Raw genomic sequence first — 10,728 nt, forward strand, 5'->3', positions numbered from 1 at the left:
CTTTTCTGTCACACCACTTTACAAAATGCTTCCAGGCAGAGAGATGTACAACCAGAAATTCTTGACGTTGGAAATATTGGGCACTTTAGGGCATTCCTCAGAACATCCCCTAAAAACTAACATGTCAGAACAACACGGGTGACCATAAACGTAAAAAAAAAGCGCTATCTTTAATCAATGTTTTCAAGTGTCTCTTGGGGGATTTTTCGAGCACACGGTGTTTTATATTCCACTGGACTCCTTTTAATTTTTTCTCCAGATTTTCATATGTACATTGCCGTGATCAATTTATCAATTTAAAAGTTTACTTAAAGGAGCGACACGGAATCGTGGGAATCAGGAGGAGCCACAGATTTCAAATAGTATTTATGGGCTGTGGACACATGACCAGAAAGGGGCTGTTAGGCTTTGTAGGCTGGGTCAGGTCGAACCTGGGCCCAGCGTAGAGTCCTTGGGGAATCTACGCGGTGCCATTGGTGAATTTGGAGAGCTTGTTCTCCAGGTCACAGATGCGCTTCTCCTGTGACAGGACCGTTGCCCTCAGGTTATGCACCTCTTCCAGTAACTTCTCGAGAAGCTGAGGCTGCAGGACAGGAAAAGGACAGAAGGGCATAAGAAGGAGCAGGACAGTGAGGTGGGATACTACCTACCAGGCCAAGAAACATGAGTGCAAAATGTAGAAGGAAAAAAAAAAGAACATTTTACTGAACGAACGTTATAATGGAACAGATCTAATTCCGTCAAGAAAACAGGAAGAAAAAGAGTCGAGTCCCCCCAGCTCACCGCAATGTTGCCACCGTCACAGGAAGACATGCTCCGTCGAGGTGCTGGCCGCGTGTCTAGCACATTCTTCTTGGCCACCTTGAGCTCCCGGCTCTTTGGGGGCACGTAGCCCTCTCGTAAAGACACCAGTATCGGGTCCTCATCCCTCCCCTCCAGCCACTCCTCAGGCTCCAACGCTGGCTCTGGTCCAGCTGTGTCTGGGTAGAGGTCATCCTGGAACAGGTCCGACTGCCAGCGGCACACACAGCGAACAGCCAAAACTACATTATGATTATTATCATCACACACACACGCCTACTGGCTGAAACCGCTTGTCCCGAGCGGGGTCGCGGCGAGCCGGAGCCTAACCCGGCAACACAGGGCGTAAGGCTGGAGGGGAGGGGACGCACCTAGGAAGGGACGCGAGTCCATCGCAAGGCATCTCAAGCAAGACTCGAACCCCAGACCCGCCAGAAAGCGGGACCCGGCCAAACCCGCTGCGCCATCGCGCCCCCTCATCATCGCAAACATTTTTTAGTCCAATGCAACTTGAATGATGTTGGGAATAAATGTGACGCCCAAATAAATACATGATGAATAACACTGCTATGCATTTGGAGAAGCATAACCAGAGAAATGGCACACAAAGGTGTCTAGGGTGGGCAGACGGTGCGGGAACTGGAGATGGGAAGACGGGAAATGGAGACAGGAAAAGAAGAGGAAGAGCACACAGGAAACCCACCTTTCTGGGCACAGTCATCATGATGGGCTCACACTTCCTCTCGTGCAACTTATACAACCTGTGTTTGAAGAGAGGAGCGCGTTGCCCAGTCTGACACACACAACTACTCATCACAACACACAGGGCTGATTTAGCGAACAGCCCAAGACGCGGGTGTGTACACTGGGTCTGCATGCAAATGGTGAAATAATGGTTAAGGAACTGGATCCATGAGCGCAACAAAGCAGACTGAAATACTCAAAGGAAGCCTCCTGTTTTAAATAGCTTAAACCGCATCAAGGAAAACATTCACATATATAGAAATGTGTATCTAAGCGGGTCCGTGCGCTTTACGTTCATTCGTTTTTTTTATTCGAAATTGAGAAACAAAATGCGGATTGGGACGCTTTCGTTCGTTTTTCGTTTTACAAATGAAAAACAAATCATCAATTAACTGTGTTTAAAAACCATTTTTTGCTCACAATGTGAAATATTTCAAATATGTCTCATTTATAGTTTATTGCCGTCTTATTTTTTTGACTTTGAGTTATTTTGTTTTGTGGTATTCTTGAAGAACCCGCGTGTGAACGAATTGAAATCGCACATAATCCATCGGTGGCTTCATCGAACATGCTGGCTTCGCTCCGAGTTATTGATCATAAGTTAATACGGATCACTAGGTGCTTTTCAAAAGCGGCAGGTGAGTGACAGTAAGGGAAGATGACGTGTCCACCGAAAAAATCGGCAGGATTTTTCAGGTGCTACTTCTTTAGAATCTGTTGACTAATTAAGCACAGGTGTTAAAAGCGCCGTGAACTTCTAGTTTACATTTATTTATTCAGCAGACGCTTTCCTCCAAGGCGACTTCCAATGAACACTATGTAGTGTTATGAGGCCACACACCTTATTCACCAAGGTGACTTACACTGCTAGATACACTACTTACACACATCAGTAGAACACACTCTCTCTCTGTCACTAACACATTATGGGTGAACCTCAACAACATGTCTGTGGGAGGAAACCAGAGCACCCAGAGGAAACTCACAGAGACACAGGAAGATACAAACTTCGCACAGACTAAGCAGGGATCGAATCCACATTCTCTCACACCACCCAGGCGCTGTGAGACAGCAGCGCTACTCGCTGTGCCACCGTGCCACCCCTTCTAGATTAGGCTCCTTGTTAGACTGGAAATATTGGGCACTTTAGGGCATTCAGCATATTTGGTATTTTGAGATTTTGATTTCTACACTTTGTATGATTAAACGAAAAGAGGAAATTAATAAACAAGTCCTTTTCATTTTTGTATGTGCTCAGAAACAATAAAAAGCTGTTTTTCCTCATTTTTATGCTTGCAGTATTAAATGAAAAAACGAATGAAGGCATCGTAGTTCGCATTTTGTTTTTCGATTTCGAACCAAAAAACGCAACGCACATGGACCTAAGTGACTTTAGACGAAGGTGGTCGCTAAGCAACGTATGAGCGACGTGGTTGATTCCAAGGTGCGGACATGCTGACTGACAGAGCTTGCAAATGCTGCCTGACCTGGCGATCTCACATTTGCTGACGTCCACGCCTCTCTTGGGCATGAAACCCATGCCTCGCTGGGGCTCCTTGCTGCTGTAGGTGCTGAGGTAGTGCACGTAGGGGGGCTCATCCGTGATTTCAAAGTACCGGATGCTGCTGTCACCCTATGGGGGCACATGAGGCACATGTATAAATTAACTAAAAAACCCGTTTATCTACTGAGGGGCTACAGAAAAACCAAAAGGGTCTGAGTAAGATTACCTTTCCACAGAGGTATACGATGTTGGTGTCAGGATCATAGAATGGCAAAAGGACGCCATTACTGGTATCCATCTCCTGTAGTGCAATGGGCTCCTCAAAACTGGTCTGCGGAAGGTGAACGGACAACAGCCAGGTCACGAAGGTGGAAAGACAAGGATGAAAAAGAAATATGTTGCATAAACACTGCAAGGGACAATTGCACGCAGAGTCCGAAACCGCTTGTCCCAATCAGAGTCGCGGCGAACCGGAGCCTAACCCGGCAACACAGGGTGCGAGGCTGGAGGGGACACACCCAGGATGGGACGTCAGTCCATCACAAGGCACCCCAAGTAGGGCTCGAACCCCACACCTGCCAGACAGCAGGAGCCAGCCAAACCCGCCGCGCCACCGGGTCCCCAGACAATTACACGCTAAATCCAGTATCGTATTTATTTCTTTGCTTTAAAATGTGTGTATGACAATGACTTTGTGAACATAAGCATGTTCAAATGTGTATAAAAGTTAAAAAAAAAAAAACACGTTTATGAGTTTGTAAAAAAACCTAAGTGTTTCTACGGATGCGTTTACAGCCACGTAAACGTGTACAAGTGATAATAATAGCGTTTAAACATATCAAGCACACTACCGGGTCCCACAGGCCCAGCTCACGCTGGCTCATCCTGGTGAAGCCTGTGGTGAAGATGTTCCCATCCCTGGTGAAGATTGCTCGCATGGGCCTGATGCCCTCGTGGGGGGCCAGCCGCTCCTACAGAAAGCGAACGGTTCGGTTTAGACACCCGAACAACCGAACAAAGCCAACAACCATTTCCTGTCAAACACGACTGAAGAATGGGAAACTGTGGTAAATGGCTTCGTGATGAGTGCGAAGCCCTCAGACTAATGGATCACAGACCTTGGACACGGGCATTAGCGTGAGGAGTTATGCGAAGGATTTGCAGAAGGTAAAGAGCGTGTGGGTGGTTTCATGCGCGCCGACCATCTTTGTCTCTGGCGTTTTCTGGTGGGAAGGGAGACGTCAGTAAAGTCCCCTTGAGCCGTCACCCACTTCCCCTAGGTAAAATGCCTTCCAAGGCTGTTAAAACCCCATTGAAAGCCATCAGACTGCTCTGCTGCCCACATATTCTTTCTGCCATTTATCGGCTTGTCTCTGAAGACGTAGCTCATCTTTTCCAGCGCCGAATGTGTAAATTCGCCGCACGTCGCGTGACCGTCGGCGCTTCTCAGAGCACCGCGGTCAGAGCCGATCCATTCCGATCCAACACGTCCTTTCCTCAATGCACTACGCGGCGCTCTGGAAATATCTGCCCCCTTTCCAATTTTATCTACGTTGGCAGATTTTTAACATAACATTTACACACACACACACACACACACACACACACACACACACACACACACACACACACACACACTTTCAGAACCACTTATCCCATACGGGGTCACAGGGAACCGGAGCTTAACCCAGCAACACAGGGCTTAAGGCCGGAGGGGGAGGGGACACACCCAGGATGGGACGCCAGTCCGTCGCAAGGCACCCCAAGCAGGATTCGAACCCCAGACCCACTGGACAGCAGGACCTGGTCCAACCCACTGCGCCACCGCACCCCCCTAACGTAACATTTATTCAGATATTTTTGTCAGTTTTAGAATGAAACCTGAGAGGGGGAAAAAAAAAATGCTGTAATGTTTCAATTTACTTGCAGTAGCGGATAATTTCAACTGGAAAGGCTGCAAATACTTTTTTTTACCACACTGTATAAACATGGGTAACTTTCCTATTTAAAAGCAATTTAAAGTCTTTTTTTTTTTTTTTCCTTTTCACTTAGTATTGCAGTTCTGCGACCAAAGACAATCAACGTCCACCGCAGGACTAAAATCTGAAACTCTCTGCCCTGTAGCCCGTCTTCATCCGCCCCGGCATCTCAGCACCGTGACGAGAATGCTCACCGCCACCACCTCCCTCCTGCGGGGGTCACACACACGCAGCCTCCGGTCCTTGCAGGTGGTGCAGAAGAGGCTGCCATTGCGGTTCCAGCTGACGTTGTAGATGAGGTCCGGGTGGTCGTCCATGGAGATGAGGGGCTCTCCAGTGCCCACGTTCCAGATGATGATCAGGTTATCACTGCCTGGGGGAGGGGGGGGGGGGGAGAAGCAGCCTCTAAAGCACAGCCTTGTCTATATGGTCCACCGGCCACAATTCGCTGCGCACGGATAGCGTGTTTATTCCGTAGGTGTCACTGCAGAATAGTTGTCAGCGTTGACACCTGTTGTCAGGTTTAACGTGATCGTGTGGACAGGTGAGCACGAAGAACCGGAGACAGTCTACAGATGTGCACAGGTGAACGGAAAGAAGTAGGAGCTGATCGAGCAGGAGAAGGAGCTGTGTTCGCTTGTGGAGGTCAATGGACTCGAGGAGGGGCCGTCTGTATGTAGGGGCGGGTGGACAGGACAAGAAGCTGTATCACGTGAGCAGGTGGCGGCGGAGGTGGCGACACACCTGCGGTGAGGATAATGTTCCGTGCTGTGGGGTGCCAGCTCACAATGCCCACCCGTTTCGAATGGCCCTCCAGGGTCACAATGGGCTCCGAAGTGTGCCGTGCTGGGCCGTGGTCTGGAATCTGCCATACCTGCGCATACACGCAAATGGGCCACAGAGCATAACTTCCATGGATCTTGAAAAAACCACTTAAGCAAGTACCAGCAGTATTGAAAGGACAACAAAAGGCAAGCAACCAACAACCAGATGCCTGTAACAGAGAAGAGGCACAAGACACACAGTAACTACTACAGTTGTCTTACATTGCACTTTCACTTTTTAATCATCTATGACCTTGGATACTGATATGATACCTCTTTAGAGACTACTGCGTAATATAAGCAGGAAGGAGACGCAAGAACGTAGGGACTTATCAGCCAGTGAGCATTTGGGGCAGAGGACACAAATGGAGAAACGCTTTTTTGTACAGGGACCACCGACACTAAAACTGTTAAAAAAGAAACAAAAACAGCTCAATACAAATATTCTTTAAGTGCCCCCCCCCGCCAAAAGCACACGACACACATATCACAACATCTCATCAACTTACATTAAGAATTCACCAATATTCTTACAATGTGGAACATTTGACTGGTGGAAAAAAAAAAAACGAAGGGTCTCTTCTGGAAGTTAAACTTACCGCATCCCACTGCGATAAGCTTCGCAGCGAGGTTGTTTACCCCATACCAGAGAACAGCAGCAGCTGCCTCCAGGACTCGGCTGTCTCGATTCCCTACTCATATCTCCATCAACGCAGTCCAAAGTGGCCCCGCAACAATAAACGGGAAACCGAAGATCTTCCTCTAGAGACCGAGATGGCACTCCAAGGTGACCTTTTCACTTTGTTGCATCAAAACAGAACACTGCTGCACAGTAACAGTATTATGCCATGGCTGTGATTTTTTTTTTTTTTTTTTTTTTTAAATATACAATGACTACACCATGCTGGAAGGTACCGGCAACACAGAGAGAAGCCTGCTGTTGACGACAGAGCACCATCAGTGTCCGTTTCCCTTTCACCCACCTTTACCGATCTGACTGCCCCCAGCAGAGTCACCCAGTGTACGAAACCAGAGCGTCCGGCCCCTTCTCACTCACCATGGCAGTGCAGTCCTCAGAGCCGCTGGCCAGGATGTTGTCATTATGTGGACACCAGTCGATGTCCAGCACGGGTCCCGCGTGACCCGCCACCAACGGGTGGTTCTTGTCCAGGCGGCCCATCTAGAACAAAGAGCGAGCGCACCTGACTCACGCAGAGCCCCCCCGGAGGCAAACCGGACAGTCAGCAATGGCACCGAACGTGTCAGAAAACAGCGCGCGCTTGTTTATTCGCCGCGAGAGTCAGCGGGTGGTACCTCTCCTCCGACCAGAAACCGTGACCCTAAGGACACACGTTCAGTTCCCAGAAAAAGGAACTTGGTTACCAAGCAAACTACAGGTGCAAAACGATAAGATATCCAAGTGGACAGCAGTACATTTGGGTAACAATCTGCGTGTCCAGAATGCAGAGCAACAATTCTTAGGGCCAACTGCAGCGCTCCCGTCCCTCTGGGCCGGCACGTGGGCTTACGGATCCTCTGCTGTCCTTTGAGCAGGGATTCCCGTTTTGACGGCAAGAACATGTGTCTGTTTCAGCCCCGAGCAAGTTCCCCCCCCCCCATCCCCCTTCTGCCTCAGGGAGATTTATTTATAGCCAAGTGATGAGGTGATGAAAAGTGAGTTTGTCTTTTTGCCGCTCAGAACACGGACAAGAGGTTGTGGAAGGTTAGGAGGGTATATATAGCAGACTGTCCCAACCAGGTGATTTTTGAGAGCAGCAGGAGAGAATGTGCGAGAGAAATAATGGAAAACTACAGCACTTAGGTGGATGAAGGACATGTTAACAAAGCTACTCTTTTTTTTTTGTCCTATATATTCTGTTCCTGCACATTAGTCAGGGGGTGGAGTAAACACTAGTAAACAAGAGTTCAGTTCCATTTTAGTAATATGTGAATTTGATACATCTGCCTATATTTAACAACAGCAGTGTAGAAAATATTAATACGAGACCTAAATTCAACATTTGATTCATTCATGCGTCATTTATCATCTTTGCTGTCACGACACACATTAATCATTCAACTCTGTTACATTGTGGTGATAGAGATGGACCTCACATGTAAGCGAACAAATGTCCCAGGTAGACGAATGCATGGATGAAGATTATTTGATGAATAGCTTGACTTATTAAGCTGCACAGGCTGGTCAGCCAAGGTGCATCGCTGCCAGATCGCACCCATCAACCACAAACCAGGCAGGATCATTGCCGGGTTCACCAGTCACCTGCGTGTTTAGATAACCGAGGAATAAGAAGCTCACGCCAAGCATATGGCGAGGCGGTCTAACTAGTGTCATTCTGTTATGAAATGTCATTTCATTTCATACTGTTTGCATTATGGCAGTCTGCTCAGTAGTATTTCTGTTGTTTTTCTTCCTGGCCCAGTTCCTGACATGGTTCAGTGGTGCAGCGGGTTTGGCCAGGTCCTGCTCTCTGGTGGGTCTGTGGTTCGAGTCCTGCTTGGGGTGCCTTGTGATGGACAGGCGTCCAGTCCTGGGTGTGTCCCCTCCCCCTCCAGCCTTGCGCCCTGTGTTGCTGGGTTAGGCTCCGGTTCGCCGTGACCCCACTTGGGACAAGCGGCTTTGACCGATGCGTGAGCGTTCCTGACATGCTACCGTATCTGGTTGGGTTTTCATTTTGACATTTTTACCTCTTCTGTCAAAGCGATCTATCTGGTACGTTTTCCGTTACCACGTTTTGCAAGAGTCTTCTGTTATGCGGTGCTTCCGCGTTGCTGCTACTTTGGTGTAACCCAATTAGGGTTTCCGGAGACTGCGATGCGGGTTTTCAACGGTGCTCCTTTGCCTCGTGTCACAGAACCTGAACACCTTTGGGAAGAACGGTGCGCCGGGACTCCTGAACGAACACACAGCCACCCATCGGCCGCTAACTCTTTTCCCCGAGAGCATTAATGCCGGAAGCACAAAGTATATCCATATAACACATTCATATGCAGTGATGCAATAGGAGTTGTGCAGCAGCTCTGAAACGCAGACAACGCGCGAGCGGACGGGAGCACGAAACTATATGGCTGTGCACAAAGAATTTATATTTATGCAGTTAGCCGACACTTTTCTCCAAAGCAGCTTACGATGTTAAGGTCACCATTATTACATGCTTATAATTATTTACCGAGCTGGGTAATTTTACTGGAGCAATTTAGGATCGGTACCTTACTCAAGGGTATAACAGGCGGAGATGGGGAGCAAACCTAAGACTTTTAGAGCCAAAGGCAGGAGCTCTAACTGCTGTGCTACCAGCTGTCCTCCAAAGAGAGCAAAGAGAGCGATACCTCTAGGGTATAGACGTTTCACTCAGATTTGGGGCTTTAATTTGGTGTTTCTCTATAAGTCTGACTTTAGAATAATGCAGAAAAGCGAAGAATGCCTGTGGAAGTCACCCAGAACATGTGTGGTCTCAAAACCCGCCCCCTCCCCCTCCATATCACCCACCTTAGACAGGGGCAGGACAAGGATGGCACCCCCACCGCCGGACTCCACGACGACTGCTAGGAACTTGGGGTTGACGGCACAGAAGGAGCTGTCCCAGGTGGCCTTGGACACGCGAATGTCATCGTAACATTGCTCCGCCTTCGCCGCCTGGCCAAAGACGTGTCGGAACTTGCTCTGCCGCACCACCTTGCGACTCATCGCTGCTGGGACATGGGGGGGGGGCATGACAGCAGCAACTTGAGCTTTTGTTAAAAGATTCTTCAACAGGTTTTACCCCATACCAGTAACCCTTCGCTGACAGTGATTTTGACCATCTAGGTTTCCTCCAGTGCCTGTTTTTTCAATACATACTAAACTACTGCACCCCCATTTCATTGATAATCGCAAAACCCCTGGAGACTTGACAGCTGGTAGTCAGAGCAGCCACAGCCAGAGCTGCTGCCTTTGGACCCAACGGTTGCAGGTTTGGATCCCACCCGGGGCTGTAGTACCTTCTTTCCGGCACATTTGGAGTAACACACGGGCCAAGACAACGCGAGCACAGTGTTTGTCATAATTAAAACCACAATTATTAATTGAATTAATTACTGTAACTTCCTAACCGGTAGAGACGCAGCATGATAAGTAATAATTAAGCGGGGGAAGGGAGTCAAACTCAAAGTGGCTGAAAATGAGCCTCTAATGCCATTCGGCTGAGACCAAGCACAGCCACGGAGGACACGCGTGGACGCGGTTGTCTTCGCGCGGTGGGGTGGGCCGTGGGGGGGAGCCGTTTGCGGCGTGTCGCGAGCCATGCCACACGTCTTTTTTTTTTTCTTTTTTTCCTTTCGCGCTCCTCGGCTCCGCGGAGGAAAGAACGACAGCGAGGTCACTTTCCTAATATAGAAATGGAGCTCTTTCTGTGCCGCCACCAAACCCCCCCCCGGAGCCCTGGCCTGGCCTCGGCCCGCGGACACGGCGCAGACAGACACCCGCTCGGGGGACGCGCGCGGACCGTCACGCGTGCAGCCCTGCCTGGCAGCGACATGTCAAGTCCTGGATCCTGGACGCAAGAAGCAAGAAGTGTCGCGAAGGTGCGGCTCGGTAACAACGACGCTCATTTAGAAGAAGTACGGCTCGGGACAACTCGTAAACCCACCTGTTAGTTCTTGTCCGAGGGTCCCGGCCCCGCTGTGCCGCTAACGGTCGTTTTCTCCTCTCTGGCTCAACTATTGTCTTATTATTTAAAACTTCAGTATGTCCGTGCGTCCGGGCCGACAGTGTTTTTATGGCTCGAAGGAGCGGAACAGGCGACGGAGGCAGCGCGAGACGCGCGGTCGGCGAAAGAGGGGCGGGGTAGGAGTGTCACTGACGGGGTGGTGGGTCCCG

At 49.3% G+C, this 10,728-nt stretch overlaps 1 protein-coding gene across 3 annotated transcripts; it reads right to left on the reverse strand.

Moving 5' to 3' along the window:
- Nucleotides 1-44: 44 nt before the first annotated feature.
- Nucleotides 45-10,690, reverse strand: LOC108932063 (coronin-6-like). Of its 3 annotated transcripts, none has more exons than XM_018748229.2 (11): nt 10,499-10,690; nt 9,361-9,560; nt 6,910-7,032; nt 5,773-5,902; nt 5,223-5,401; nt 3,901-4,020; nt 3,276-3,380; nt 3,033-3,178; nt 1,505-1,562; nt 784-1,011; nt 45-583 (listed from the first exon to the last, which is right to left on the reverse strand). In XM_018748229.2, exons 2-11 carry the CDS (start codon nt 9,556-9,558, stop codon nt 461-463), a joined length of 1,410 nt encoding a protein of 469 aa, XP_018603745.1. In that variant the 5' UTR covers nt 9,559-9,560; nt 10,499-10,690; the 3' UTR covers nt 45-460. The 3 variants fall into 3 exon arrangements, with proteins under 3 accessions (XP_018603745.1, XP_018603747.1, XP_018603748.1); XM_018748231.2 differs by having other exon boundaries at nt 9,361-9,563; XM_018748232.2 differs by lacking the exon at nt 9,361-9,560.
- Between the last annotated feature and the right edge of the window lie 38 nt (nt 10,691-10,728).

The sequence above is a fragment of the Scleropages formosus genome, chromosome 10 (genome assembly GCF_900964775.1).
Source record: "Scleropages formosus chromosome 10, fSclFor1.1, whole genome shotgun sequence".
Classification (NCBI taxonomy): Eukaryota; Metazoa; Chordata; class Actinopteri; order Osteoglossiformes; family Osteoglossidae; genus Scleropages; species Scleropages formosus.